We start from the raw sequence: 15,000 nt of genomic DNA on the forward strand, positions 1-15,000 counted from the left end.
GCGTGTCTTCGGCCCCTAGCTGCAACCACTTTCGTTCCTTTTACTGTACCTCCTCTCATATTCTCTTTTTTCATTTCACTTTCCACCCTCTCCAAAGACTTGATTCATAGTGCCACTGCGAAGTTTTCCTCCTGTTACACCTTTCAAACCTTTTACAGTCAATATCTATTTCAGCGCTGAGTGACCCCATAGGTCCCAGTGTTTGGCCTTTGGCCTAAATTCTATATTCAACTTCACCAACTTCACTTCTGCATTTTGACACACGTGTCAACTGCCAGACACTTGAGAAAGCACTCGCCTATTTCTTGTTCCTTGGATTCAGCTCTTCGTTTGTAGTGTCTCTTTCATACTTGGAAGAAGTACCTGAGTATTAAATGGAGTGGAGGTCAGTCATTCCCATTTCGCAATTCCCTTCATAATCAGTAACCTATTCTCTACAGCATTTACAGATATGATTATTCCTTTTGAAATTGTCGAGCCGAGGAATGACTTTCGATCGTATCCTCTGATGATTACAGATTTTCTGGAAAAGGCCACATGAAGATTCCATAAACTTTGACACATAACTTGAATAACGAATTCTTGTGAGCAATATCTGTGCTATTTTCTTTTACGCTATTTATCAGGTGTTTGATTGGGAGCCACTTGGATATTTATATTTTCCTTGTGACCCTGAGTAATGAGATTTATTTTGCTGGAAAGGAATCTCTTTGTAAAAGCTGGTTTGCACTAAACCCATTTCAAGAAACATTAAAATGGTTTCTTGCTCGGTACCCCAGTGTCGTTGGTTATCTCAGACAGCTTCTTTGTAGAAAATTTTTTTTCGTTTTGTGTGAACTTTCTTGTTATATGTATGAAATAGGATCATGCACATCTGCGTAACTGGGTATACGTGTCGAATGTATACAGAGTTAGAAGGTTGGTAAAAAGCGTAATTATTATCAGGTTTGCGTATTTCTTGCTGTGTCTAACTATACAATCTTAGTTGTTTCCTTCAAGAGTTGCCTCGTTGTTAAATGAACGGGGGAACTAAAACCCTAGCAGGTATAAAACCACTTGGAAATGAACAAATAGTAGCTTTTATGAGAAAAAATATACACTTTGGACGCAGAGTATAATTTAAGAGTTTCAAAAAGGCAAGGGAAAATAGACGAACTTTCCGATTCGACTGAAAAGTCCAGGCGCCCACGCCTGCACCTTACACCCCAGGCAGCCTCCCCTCCCCCTCCAGTGATCTACAAACGAATTTCTGCTTGTTAGGGAAATGTTCGATTGCTCTGTTCAAGAGGACTGCCGCCGTCAATCAACGCGCGGAGGCGTAAACCTTACGGCAGGAAGGAAGGTATATAAAGGGTCCTGCCTCTGGAGTAAGTTGCACAGCAATTCTTCTTCCGCTCTACACTGGACGTCAGATATGGTAAGTTTTCTGTAAACAACCTTGGCAAACCTTGGTTTCAGTATGGAGACGCTACTGTAGGGAATTGTCGCCAATTACTCCACTAGGTACTATATATCATCAGTAGTACTAAGACAGAATTAGAATTCATAAGAATTACAGGCTCCATCATGTGGTTTAACCATTTATTATCACGTCAACTTAAATTATTGGGATATTAGCAAAAAAATATTATTAATATTATTAACATTGCGGTAAGGTAACATTCAATGGATTAATTCAACAACTGTCTTCTTATGCGATTTATTTGAGACTTTTCTTTAATCCTTAACTAAAGATAAGTTTCTTTTTCTCATTTTTTTTATTTTATTTTTTTTTACCGTTATCAAAGTTTTTTAACAATTAAAAATCTCATCCTAGTTATCGATTGTCATTTGTAGAGCAAGTTAAACTATAAATAAAATATATACAAATATCTCTCACTAATCCTTCTAGCACCGAGCTCCATATAAGAGAGAGAGAGAGAGAAGGTGGGGTTGGGTGAAGAGGTTACAAATTAATCTTAAATAAAAACACTTCTATCAGATGGGAAGAAATCAGTTCCTCATGATTCCTATTTGAAAATATTAGTTAAGTAACATTTCTCTTTATCGCTTTTTAATTTTTTTTTCTTTTAGACAATTGACCTGTTAGTCTTGATTTTAAAACAATGACTAATCTCATACTCTTCAAGCTTTTCGTCGAGATATTCTTAATAACAGTAGAATGGGCACAGCTGCCACCTGGAGGTTGATTAAGAAATATATGTATATGGCGTAACATTAATACACACATTATAATATGAATATATATTTCTATGAAACACGTTACCAGGTGTTCATTTCCATCTTATCTCACGGCGAGGGGCAAGTCAAATGAAATGTTAGTAATTCGAGCCCGATGGGAGGGAAGTTGAGTAAAATTCTTTGAATATAGATTTTAATTTGAAGTAAATATATAAAAGACGCTTCAATTCCAAAAAAGTGATCAGTGATAATATATTTGAGTATTGCTCTCGAATATTAGTTAGACTTCATCGGATGCCAAGAAAACTGTTATGAAAAGGCGGGAAAATAAGTGACATTCACGTGTGGACAATTCATCTTTTAGCCAAAATGCAATTAGGTATTGTGTTCTAAAAAATGAAATGCAGCTTTGGCAATCATGGGTGACACGAAGAGAAAAGATTATCTTCTGTGCTTCAGTTATTTTGGAGTTCCTTTGTTTTTTTTTTTTTTTTTTTTTTTTGTTTTTTTTTTTTTTTTTTGTTTTTTTTTTTACGTGTGTCTCAATATTCAGCTTCCGAACTCTGACTAGTCAGCCATAAGTACCTGATCTTTAAAGCGCAACATCAAAAGAGAATTCTCTCTTACGTCTGATCTGCTTTTGATATACAAAGTAAAATAACGACGCTTACGTTTCGGCATAAGATGGAGAAACGTGCGAGGACTTCTCTTTGACACTTTCGTCTCACGTCCTCATATGTAACTTTTATTTATTTATTTTTTCCAGAAGAGAAATAGCGTCACCTGCCTCCTGTGGGTTGTGGTCGGAGTTCTGTGGGGGGGAAATGTTGACCGGATGGCTGCAGAAGCTCACGTTCTGATCTTACCCCAAGAACTCCATTCCTCCGACGGGTGCGGACCCAATCCTTTGTCCATCGTCTTCACAGCTGCCAACGATCTAGGTAATGAAGGGCACTAGTGACTCTTCCATGTTGGAATCTTCATTTCCATTTAAATGGGACTTCGAAGCTAAATTTCGTCGTGAATGGAGCACTTTTTCCTTATTTATTTTTACATGCACTCACACACAACTACATAAAGCATGCGTATCCATAACAGGGAAGATAAATAGCTTCTGCTTCGTGGGGCATCGCGGCTTCACGGCTTCGGATAATGTTCAGGCGTTAGTTTCACTGAGGTATCCGCAAAAGCTTCGTATCTATATTTTTCTACTTGTGCCAGACATTTTTCTTTTTCTCTAAAGTCAGGCTATAGTTTTAGATTAGAATGAAAATGAGAAAACAGCAGCGTAGAAGGCCCATACTATTTATGTGTATAGTGAACTTTGGACGTAGTACTACATTTTATCTCCGGTAAAAACAACGTCTCCTTTATTTATGTGCATTTTCTAAGCAGAACATTGTATCAAATAGGGTTCCTAGTAAAAACTCCACCGCAGTCACTGTCACATTCACAGCTCAACAGTTGTCAAAGATGCATTTCTAGAAAACCTCCACACGGCAGGCGCTTCATACACCTACACGAAGAGCTCTTGAGCGGCACGTCGAACCCATCTTATGAACACTGATTGCTTTCGCCTCTATCTTGAACACATTCTCATTCTTTGTGTTTATTATGGCCCTGTCTTTCTAATACACTTTTTTCATCTTCTTCTTTACATACCATGTAAGTAATAGAGGTTAGACGTGTGGCAGAAGTGATAGGACACAAACGTCTAGGTAACCAGAAAATAGGAGTGTGTGCGAGGGGAAAGTACATTTTGCAATGCAGGTAAATGATGGTTAAAGTCCTGAAAATACGGTTGCTGTGTAAGTGTGTGAAGGTGCTGTGAGGATGGGGAATATTTCGTGTTCAGTTACAAGTAGGATCTGGTGATGACACTTGTTTAACAATGTTCAGAAGTTATTCCTTTCAAGGTAAATAGTTTATTGTTATCAGATACAACCATTGTGCTATATATCCTGAAACACACCCATTCACACACACACACACACATATATATATGTATATAGTATATATATATATATATATATATATATATATATATATAAATATATAGTATATATTATATATATATATATATATATATATATATAATATATATATATATATATATATATAACGTATATATGTATGCATATACTATACACATATATATATTATATATAATATATATATGTGTGTGTGTCTAATATATGCATTATATATATATATTTATATTTATATATAATATATATTTATATCTATATATATATATATATATTATATATATAAGGAGACGAAATAAATGTAAGAAAATCTAGTTATTGTATACCGAATCTGAATGGTGTAACATTTTTTGTTTCATGGCTAATCTATAGGTCACATGGCAGCGAGCGAGGTCATGGCGGTGCTGGAGTCTGACCCCGACACTTGGGGAGAATTCCTCACCCTCATTCATACCTACGACGACTGCATAAGGGCAGGTCAACTCAGGTTAGTCTGTGATGTCTGCTTCAAAGATAGGGAATGAAGTTCCAGATAGCAGATGCAAAGGAGAGGCAATACCCCCTGGAATGATTAAAATGAAGGTGAAGTTGTAAAAAGAAATCGAGGAAAGGATTGTAATGGAATTCAGACGGATATTTTGTCATCTGGGAAGGTAGAGCGTTTCCATAGGAAAACTAAGGAATTCCTTGGAAGGTTTACTTCATATGAAAGGCAGAGAGCTTTCATTTAGTTTAGACTAAGCGCTTGTGTAAAATGACCTCGGTTCGTTTTCACCGTGGTTCCATTTTTAAGTTTCCTGTAAAAGAAAATGATTGAGATGCCTCTTTGTCTGTCCGTCCGCACTCAGAGCTAAAAGACTACAGAGGGTAGAGGGCTGAAAATTTGTATGTTGATCATCCACCCTCCAATCATCAACATACCAAATTGCAGCCTTCTAGCCTCGGTAGTTTTTAATTCATTTCAAGTTATCCATGGTCGTGCGTCTAACACCGCTATAGCTGTCAACAACACAGGCCACAACTGGTCTATGGCTGCAAGCTTCATGGGCAGTGGCTGAGAGTTTCATGGGCCGTGGCTTAGAGTTCCATACAACGTTATACGCTGCAGAAAACTCGATTACGCCGAAGAAACTTCGGCGCATTTTTTACTGTTTTTTTTCCTTATTTATTAAGAAACTGAGATGTCTGGTCAAGGTCCTAACTTGCTGCTGAACTTCCCTGTAGAAACTGGACAGTCCTATCTAAAAAGATTAATGTTGGAAACTGAAAAACTTCCGAAATATATAGAATGTCTGTGTTCCTTCCTTGTATCGGATTCATTTCCAATACTCATTTTCATAGAGCAGGTTTATCTCACACTTCATTACAGAAGTCTATTGGTAAACTTTTTCCTTGCGCGGCCAGACCAAAGTCTGTTCTTTGTTTTGAAAAAATGACAAAACTTAAAGCTTTCGTCCATTTTCTGGGGATTTTATTTAGTGCCCAAGTTCACAGAAGATGGACGAAAGGAGTAAGTTTTCGTAATTCTGCACAAATATATTCTCACTTCGTATATATGTAAGTTTATCACTGTGGGAACTTCAAGATTTTTTATGCATCACGTCTCTGTGACTGGACTTCACAATCCAGTAGGTTATCGCTCATGAAAATTCAGGCAAGGTAAGCAAAAATCTATTGCAATTACCTGCAAGAACCCCATAGAGGGTAGTGCCGTCAATGCACCTCTTGCGGTGCATTGTAGCCATTACTTTAGGTTCTTTGCAGCATGCATTCGGCCCCTAGCTGCAACCCCTTTCGTTCCCATTTACTGTAACTCCCTTCATTTTCTCTTTCTTCCTTCCTTCTTACTTTCCAGACTCTTCCAACAATTGTTCCAAAGAGCAACTGCAATGTTCTCCTCCTGTTACACCTTTCAAACGTTTTACTTTCAATATCCGTTCCTGCGCTGAATGACCTCATAGGTCCCAGTACTTGGCCTTTGGCCTAAATTCTATATTCAATGCAATTCAATTTCCAGCAAGAAATGAAAAAAAAAAAAAACATTGTCTTTTCACATCTCATTGGCTAAAAAAACAGTTCTAATGCAAATGTATCCTTTTTAGTTTTCTGTAAAAGAAAGTTATTGAGATGGCTTAATCTGTCTGTCCGTATTTTTTCCGTCCGCCCTCAGATCTTAAAATACTACTGAGGCTAGAGGACTGCAAATTGTTATGTTGATCATACACCCTCCAATCATCGAAATACCAAGTTGCAGCCCTCTATCCTCAGTAGTTTTATGGGCTGCGGTTCATACAGCATTATGCGCTGTACAGACTCGATTGCACCCAAGGAAACTTTGGCGCATTTTTTATTTGTTTATTCATGTTTACAAAAATTGCTTGCACTGGAGCTTTAAATACGTTTAATGCGAACTTACAACCCTACAGGCAACATTCCTTTCCAACAGGTACAAGAGAGGAGTTCCAGCATCCAGAAGGATTCCAGAGTTGAGTCAGGTCCAGAGTGCTCTGAAAACAGCTCTTAAGATGCCGTCTTCCTTATCACCTCCTTCAACCTACAGATACGGACACGCCTTGGCTAAGGTTTACAGGAATAACGCAGGACCTCGTCAGTTCCTCCTGCAGAAGTACTCACGACAGGAAGAACCTTAGTGATGCGGTAGCTTTTCGAGGACCTCGATCGAAGAAGATCGCTGTTCTTATGGACTTCTCCCTCAAAAATGGAAATGATTCGTCAATGAAGAAATATTATTTATTTCTACACGACTTACAGCCCTTCTAATCCCTTCAGTAAAAGAAATTCGTGTTGAGGGCGTTATATTAATAGGTTGCACTCAATCGGAAATCCTTCATAAACCCTTATTATAGCATTCTAAATTTTCGTTTACAACCCATATGGTGATAAGAATAAATTAGTACTTACATTTTCAACTTGTATTCTTTATTGTTTGAAACCAAGTTTTAAGCCTCCATTGGCAATAACCATAAATTTAAAGAGCACTATCTTTATCCTTGCTAAAGGCCTGTCCACATTAGGAAATATCGTTTGAAAACAATGTTTGCAAACAGTTTGCAAACTTTGTTTCCAAACGATGTTGCCTAGTGTGGATAGGCCTATAGAAAAAGTGGTTCGCAGTCATTAATTCGTAGTAAAAATATTTCTCAAGTTCAGATCCATCTATATTAAAAAAAAACACTGGCCATCATGATTTTTCTAAACCGTCCACAAACTGAATATTTAAGGAGCGACTAACTTGACAAAACTTCGACTTTGGACATTTTTAAACAATGATGCTTGGAGATATGTCCTTTTGAATTTACAAAGGCACTTTGGAATGTGACATTTCAGGTATTAACAGTCTATCACAAGAAAATCCGTTAATTCAAATAGAAGGCAGCCGTGAATTTTCACAAGAACGCTCTTCTGAAGACACTTGGAACCACTAAGGCTTTTAAAACCATTTCCGAACGAAGATAACATTAAGAAAACGTTGAGCACTAACTCCATCATTGCATAAATTAACACTCGGCTCATTCCTAGAATACACAGTCCAACATGGACACTGATTTATCTGTTGCAATTTCATTTCTATTTATCATTTATCTGTTTCATCCAGATTCGTTAAATAACAAGTTTCAGTCTTTTCTTCTGTGCCAGCCCCTTATTTGCTTATGAGATAAGTCAATAGCTGACGCTATATAGCTTTATTCCTCAACTTACCCTTTATTCTTTTGATTTTGTTGTCTTCGCCATGAATTATCTATGGAACGAATTCCCTTATTCATTTCAATCTGTGTCCAGATTGCACTGCACTTGCAATTTCATCGGCTTGTCAGAATTCGACCTCGGGTCATATTTAGCTACGCTGCTAAATGACTTGAAGGCAAACTTTTTTTGATTGGTAAGTTACGTAAGTGGTTCTCCAAAACCCCTGACATGAATACGCATCAAGAAGATGGGAGACTGGTCATCTGGCCACATGAGTCTCCCATCCTTTTGGCGCCTCTAATTTTTCACATTTGAAAGTACCTCGTTTCCAGTCTTCATCTTCTTGGTAGTTAAGAGATCTCATAGGCTGAAACCTATCTTGATGCGTATTCAAGTCCGGGATTTTTGGAGAACCACTTACTTAACATCCTCGTTATCAAAAGTTCTCCTTTAACTAATGTGGCTAAAAATGATATGCGGTCGAATTTTGACATTTTCACGGTTGAAGTCGATCAAATTGCAGTGCAGTGTAAGTTCTTCAATTTGGTTCATGAAAATCTGACATAATATTGCACGCTATAATATTAACACTGTCAATAAACTTTACACTTTTTAGATTTTATAGTGATAATATTCGATATTTACAAAAACATGGGATCAACACCTGCAGGTCACTAAGCGAAATAGATGGGTCCATTATTCCGTGATGAAAAGAATTGTTTGAGTTCCTCTTCTTCTTTGTTGCAATCCGAATTATAAATATTTAAGTACTCCAGTTTGACAGAGAGCAGTTCACATAATAGCTTAACTGCCTCTCCTGGCAAAGAAGAAAAAATGATAATCAACACAAAAGCCATTATTCATTTATGTTTTTCCTAAAATAAATGACAACATCAATACAAAGCTCCAACTTTAGTAGCGCCTATTTCAAAACTTTACGTTGCTATTCCTCCACAATTTTTGAGTTAGTTTCATTACAATTTCACACGGATATAATGAAGTTAATGAACAGGAGGGAACCAATGCCAGACGCCAACCATTTGGAACAGGCAATCTTAATTACACAGATAATGGAATAGTCAGACTAGTAAATAAAAAGTATATCATACACTTAGGACCCGACTTTCATACTTCTGTAGCGAATAACAGAAAAGGAAACCCAGATATAATATTAGGAAATAACAAAATTCATCTTAACATTGCCATTGATAAAGACCAGCAACCCCCTCTGATCATATACCAATGGTAATTACATTGTCAACTAATCCGATAATGATCCCATCCTTAGAAAAACCAAACATAAAAAGAGCAAGTTGGGAAAGCTTCAAAAATGAAATAGAAGGAAAAATGAGTAGACAACCAACAATAAATTCAAAAGAAATAGAAATAACAAAATAAATAATAGACGAAGCACTGGAAGAATGGTACAAAAATATAGAGGAAGCTATAAAAAATTATATACACAACTAAATGCACTACACTTCCACACCCTATTAGTAGTGATAAGTTAAAATTAATACAATGGCATTGCAGCAACATCCAAAATACAGTACTTATAATAGGTTGGAACAACACATGAATGAGAAGATAATATGTATCACTACAAGAACAGTTAGCACAAGAAAACTCAAGATTATATCGTCAAAATTGAGAAGAACTATTAAGAAATACACAAATACAGTACAATGACCCCAAACAATTTTGGAGCTCCGTTGCAAGACTGATGATGACCAAGAGAAAGAAGCATTGCACAAGTCCTACTGGCAGGAAATAGTCCAAATAACGTAGGAGGATAACCAAAATTTCGACAACCAACATAAGACAATAGTCAATGAATTCATTGAACAACATAGACAGAACGAATCCGCATCATGCAGCTGATATTAACAAACTCGGTGAAGGCTGCCCACTAACTGGGAAAATCGTGTTATGGGAAATCAAAATTGGAAGTAAAAATTTAAACACAAGGCACCAGGAAGAAGTGGAATTAAAAAGGTCATAATTCAAAATTTACCAGACATTGCATGTAAAAAATGAATGGAGATGTACAATTGGGATCTCTCAATGGGATACGTTCCAGTTATATTGAAGAATGCAATGATTTGATACCCAAACCAGGAAAAGATGCGTGTCAGGTAGAGAATTATAAACCAATATCATGACCAGAAATACCTGACAAAATATTGGAAAAAATAACCCAGGTTGCAATAGCAACAATATACGAGAGAATTGCACTATCACAAAGAAGAAAGTACCTAATGCACCCTAGTATGTAGAGATATAACCAAGGCATTTGACAAAGCATAGATACAAGGACTTCAATACAAAATATTACATCTCAACCTTCCAGATATTTTTGAGAAAATACTATGCAACTTCATCAAAGATCGAGCAGCAGCAATCAAGTCACAAAATTGCATAGAGAATCCATTCCCGTTACTAAGTGAAATCTGTATTGAGTCCAACATTATTCATATTAAAAAATCCTCATAGTAGCACGAGTCTTCAAATGGAGAAACAAATCCACAGCTATATAAATGTACATATATTTAAATTTAAAACTTAAAGGATAGCTTTCGGGAATCTGTTCGGTTCCCCTTATGAATCTGGTTAAGGGGAACCGAACAGATTCCCGAAAGCTATCCTTAAAGTTTTAAGTTTAAATATATGTACATTTACGTAACTGTGGTTTTGTTTCTCCATTATTCATATTACATACATCAGATGTGACTCCACCACCAGAGTACTGTACTGATGTCTGCTTTGCAGATGATATAACTCAAATAGTCATACACCCAGAAAAACGTACACGAAGAAGGGACCCTACTATGAAAAGACAAGTAGCTCAAAAAACAATCGACCAAATTGAAAGAGTAAATCAATTTGAAAAGAAGTGGAAGATAAAGACGAATAAATCTAAATTCTAACTAGTATCAGTTTCTGCATACAAAGCTGCACAAATAATGTTAGGCCAGCAACCAATGAATTTTACTAAAAGCGCGAGAATACTAGCAATGCAATTTGGACAAAGAGGAATATCAAGACATGTCAGAGAAGGACTGAGAATAGCAAGAACACAAAATACAAAGCTAAAAAGGTTTAGGAATATGAACACAAATATCAAAATCCATTTTCACAAAAGTATAATCAGACCAATAATGGAATATCCACCAATACCCACGTGTTTAGCATCGACTTCCAATGTAAGTGCATTACAAAAATGACAAAAGATACTAAGGTCTGCAGTGAGAAACAATCAAGAAGATGTTGATCTGAATATAGAACAAATACACAAAAAATACAATGTAGAACCAATTAATCAGAGATTATACAGACTGGCGACCAATATATGGAGTAAACTATTTCAGTACAATAGTGAATTAACAGAAGAATCGGAAGTTGAAGAGAGAAACTACCCAAACAACAGACCACAGATGGTGGAGAAGGGATTCTTCATGTATTCATCGCGATGAACCTCACCCATTATACTATTAAGAAATGTCTAGAGAAAAAGTAATATGTAGAATCTATTATGTAAATATATTGCAAAATCATTATAAGTTAACATTAAAGTTACAATTATAAAATTGAAACTTTTGTTAAATAGAATAATACTATTAAGAAATAAAATTTAAAATATGTAATCTATACAATTCACCATGTTAATATAATGTCAAATTATTATTGTAATATGTTACCATTTGTTAGGAAAATTGTACCCTTACCCAAATAAAATTGTGGATGAACCACCCTTTACATCATTCTTACTAATACTTAACTTTCTAAACCAATCCCTACCATGGTTAGCTAGCTAACTGCCCTCACTCTTCTTTCACCCATAGTACCTATAAGCTAAAAAAAACAATAGATGAAAAAAATAAAAGCCCTTGACACTCGGAAATCTGTAGTTATCATTAATCAATTTGCACCGTGCTACTTGCCGTCACGCGTTGTCACCACTTACAAGCTCCTCCACGGTTTATAAATTCTTCCCAATCTTCCATAGAGAAGCCCAAATCTGTAATTCTGAAGAGAATGGAACTGTGCCCCAATCTCCTTAGAAAGGTGGATTCCGTCTGAAGCATCATTGCTCTTGAAGAGTTGAAGTATTTGCAAGTCACATTCAAGAAAGGCTAAAATACTCAGACCTTCAATCTGACTAATAACTAACCTGTGAATTTGGACTTCATAGAATAAATCTTTGCATCCTTTGAACCTCTTTTGGGGCAAATAACATTGAATAGTTTTGCTATTCTTTCCACGTTGGAGTTGATTTGCAAATCTAGAGAGGTGCTGTAGTGCAAAATAAATTCCCTTCCCAAGAAAGGAAGGGCAGTGAGGTCATCAAGACTGAAGGCGCCATCGTCGTCGAGGTGGAGTTCTGTTAGAAAGGAGAATTTTTATGTTTTCATTAGACGTGGTTATTTTTATAGAAAAGATGACACATATTCTTGCTTACAAATGGAAATTTAACTTATTCCTATTCAGTGGAGAAACATCTTGGAAACGAATATCCATTTAATAAATCGTCTACCTGTAATATTCAAAATCTTGTTGCGACACAGCATATTTAGAGCATAAACGTTAAAAATACAAATTTCCTTTTGGGGCAAATAACATTGAATAGTTTTGCTATTCTTTCCACGTTGGAGTTGATTTGCAAATCTAGAGAGGTGCTGTAGTGCAAAATAAATTCCCTTCCCAAGAAAGGAAGGGCAGTGAGGTCATCAAGACTGAAGGCGCCATCGTCGTCGAGGTGGAGTTCTGTTAGAAAGGAGAATTTTAATGTTTTCATTAGACGTGGTTATTTTTTTATAGAAAAGATGACACATATTCTTGCTTACAAATGGAAATTTAACTTATTCCTATTCAGTGGAGAAATATCTTGGAAACGAATATCCATTTAATAAATCGTCTACCTGTAATATTCAAAATCTTGTTGCGACACAGCATATTTAGAGCATAAACGTTAAAAATACAAATTTCCTTAGAAACAACTACCAGACAGCGATGGATCTCTTACTCCATCTACAGACAACTTGCAGGGTTCCTGACAGGAAATACTCGTGGAAAATTTCGCTGAAAAGGGGAAAATTAAAGACCAGGTAACATGTGGTTTCGTGTATTACTTTTATGAAAGTCCTTTGATTTTCACCTTTTCAGTGCTTTTTCCACTCAGATATTTGTCACGAAACATGAAGTTTTTTCTTAGTCCAAAGAATCATAGTAATAATACTTGTAAAACCTACCTAAACGCTGCAGGTTCCGAAGCTCTTTCAGACAAAAGGAGAGCTGCAGTAATGCCTCCCCTTTTATTCTGAAATCGATGAACGATGTATTTGGAGGCAGTATTGCTACCCCTATTCCCGTCAGCCTGCCACTAATTATTATACCAGTTTGTGACCTATCCAGGGACTCTTTCAAATTTAGTGCCGTATCCCGGGATTCTTTCAAATATGTAGTGTTGGAAGACTCACAGAGAAGATGCAAATGAAGTTTAATGTCGTTTTCCAAAGCAGTTTCAATCGCTGGAATAATGTAAAGATGTTCTTGAGGGTTGTCACGTACTTTGAGGAAAAGTGTCTCGGGCTTTAATCTGGGCAATAATGAGGTCAGACATTGAAGAGTCTCGGAACTATTGACCTTGAATAATTGGCGAGGCAAAAGTCTCACCATTGCATTAATAACTTTCTCATCATTTTCAGTTTGTACTAGGTGTTTGCATAACAAATCTTCTTCTTGTTGGAGAATCGAGTACATTGTTGGCGTGTCACTTATTTTCTTCACTAACCGCAAAATTTCTTCAATTACCAAGTACAGAAGATCTATGCGAGTATTGTAGAGTATTCCTGTTATGAAGACCAATAAGCCCTCCAAGGCATTTTCTATACTTTTGTTGCCATATGTTTTAGATTCTCTTCTCTTCTTGACAGGCACATGTGGAAAATCCATCGTATGTACAATTGCAGCATGTTCAATTAGATTTCCTTGCGATAAAAGCTTTTCAAAGTTTTGTCTCTCTTCTCTATACATCCTGGTTATTACATCACAAATAGCACCAGCAGCTGCAAACTCTTGCTCACTTCGGTGTTTGTAGCAGTAGATCCTAACGAGATCAAGACCTTTACGTGAATATTTCACACTGAAATAAGATGACATAATTGTCTCAAAGCTTAAGTTCAGTCTGCAGCATTGTTTTTCAAAGACATTGGCATCTTCTTCAGACAATTCGTATTTCTCCTCAAGATGATATTTCAAAGACATCAGTCTATAAAATCTCTCAAATTCATCAACCACATGTTTCTTGACTCTAACTTTCTCTATCAGACTGTTTTTCAAATGCTTCTGTATTTCAATGTAAAGTGCAGACACTGTCTTGATTTTTCCTCTGAGATTTGGACATTCAATATAAAGCAGAGAAAACAAATTGAACCAGACGGGATTTTTCAATATGCCACTCATCTCGAAACTCATTGACTTAAAAATCTGAGTTATATCTCTAACCATTTCATCTCTTTTGGCTGTGTCACTTATTAAATATCTTATGAGAGACTGAATGTGGGCTTCCGTATCTTCCTTTTGAAGACCCAAAATGCTAAGATTGATCCTAATGTATTGTGATGTATTCACAAGGCTTGTAAGTTCTTTAGTGTTCACGGGGCGAGTTGTGACAACAATTTTCTTGTAACTGCATTTCAGTTGTAAAATCTGCTCGAAAAGCTTCTTTGACTCAGGATTTGCTTCGTCATATCCGTCACATAAAAAGAGACACCTTGAGCGAAGGATTGAGGATTTGACCACTTCAAAATTCAGGTCAAGCACCGACCCATGTAAGTGATCTCGAAGATAGTCGTCAAAGTTGCTGTGATCCCTCTTCCGAAACTGCATATATAGCAAGATTTCATAATATGACAGATTTGGCATATCATTTGTCTGCTTGTACCACTTCTCTACAATGGAACTGAGAATTGTTGTCTTACCAGACCCAGCATCACCAGACAAGATGACAACGTCTGGGTACCTACCACATGCAGCTTTCTTGCTAAGTATCTCTCTTTGGTCAATGTTCATAAAATCATTGTCAGAAAAATCACCATGGAACTCTTTATCAGTGTCCACCTTT

General features: G+C 36.5%; 3 protein-coding genes across 7 annotated transcripts in view; 1 reads left to right on the forward strand and 2 right to left on the reverse strand.

Annotated features, from left to right (window-relative positions):
- LOC135207282 (uncharacterized) overlaps nucleotides 1-6,951 on the forward strand; it is a 66,647-nt gene extending 59,696 nt beyond the window's left edge. The window contains exons 2-5 of one of the 2 annotated variants that reach the window (XM_064238949.1): nucleotides 1,261-1,417; nucleotides 2,948-3,122; nucleotides 4,542-4,656; nucleotides 6,616-6,951. In XM_064238949.1, the coding sequence (XP_064095019.1) occupies nucleotides 1,265-1,417; nucleotides 2,948-3,122; nucleotides 4,542-4,656; nucleotides 6,616-6,820 (648 nt within the window). In that variant the 5' untranslated portion in view covers nucleotides 1,261-1,264 and the 3' untranslated portion in view covers nucleotides 6,821-6,951. The remainder of the gene's footprint in view (nucleotides 1-1,260; nucleotides 1,418-2,947; nucleotides 3,123-4,541; nucleotides 4,657-6,615) is intronic. The other variant, XM_064238950.1, reaches the window with a different exon arrangement.
- Nucleotides 1-15,000, reverse strand: part of LOC135207279 (uncharacterized) — a 126,826-nt gene that overhangs the window by 106,621 nt on the left and 5,205 nt on the right. For 2 of the 4 annotated variants that reach the window (XM_064238944.1, XM_064238945.1), the window contains exon 2: nucleotides 13,127-15,000. This exon is cut by the window's right edge and continues 937 nt beyond it. In XM_064238944.1, coding sequence (XP_064095014.1) covers nucleotides 13,127-15,000 — 1,874 coding nt within the window. Of the gene's footprint in view, nucleotides 1-6,987; nucleotides 8,695-12,048; nucleotides 12,642-13,126 lie in introns of those variants that run through there. The other 2 variants (XR_010312944.1, XM_064238946.1) reach the window with 2 other exon arrangements.
- LOC135207281 (4-hydroxyphenylpyruvate dioxygenase-like) overlaps nucleotides 1-15,000 on the reverse strand; it is a 203,555-nt gene that overhangs the window by 73,025 nt on the left and 115,530 nt on the right. The window lies entirely within an intron of this gene.

This window comes from Macrobrachium nipponense, chromosome 32 (assembly GCF_015104395.2).
Source record: "Macrobrachium nipponense isolate FS-2020 chromosome 32, ASM1510439v2, whole genome shotgun sequence".
NCBI lineage: Eukaryota > Metazoa > Arthropoda > Malacostraca > Decapoda > Palaemonidae > Macrobrachium > Macrobrachium nipponense.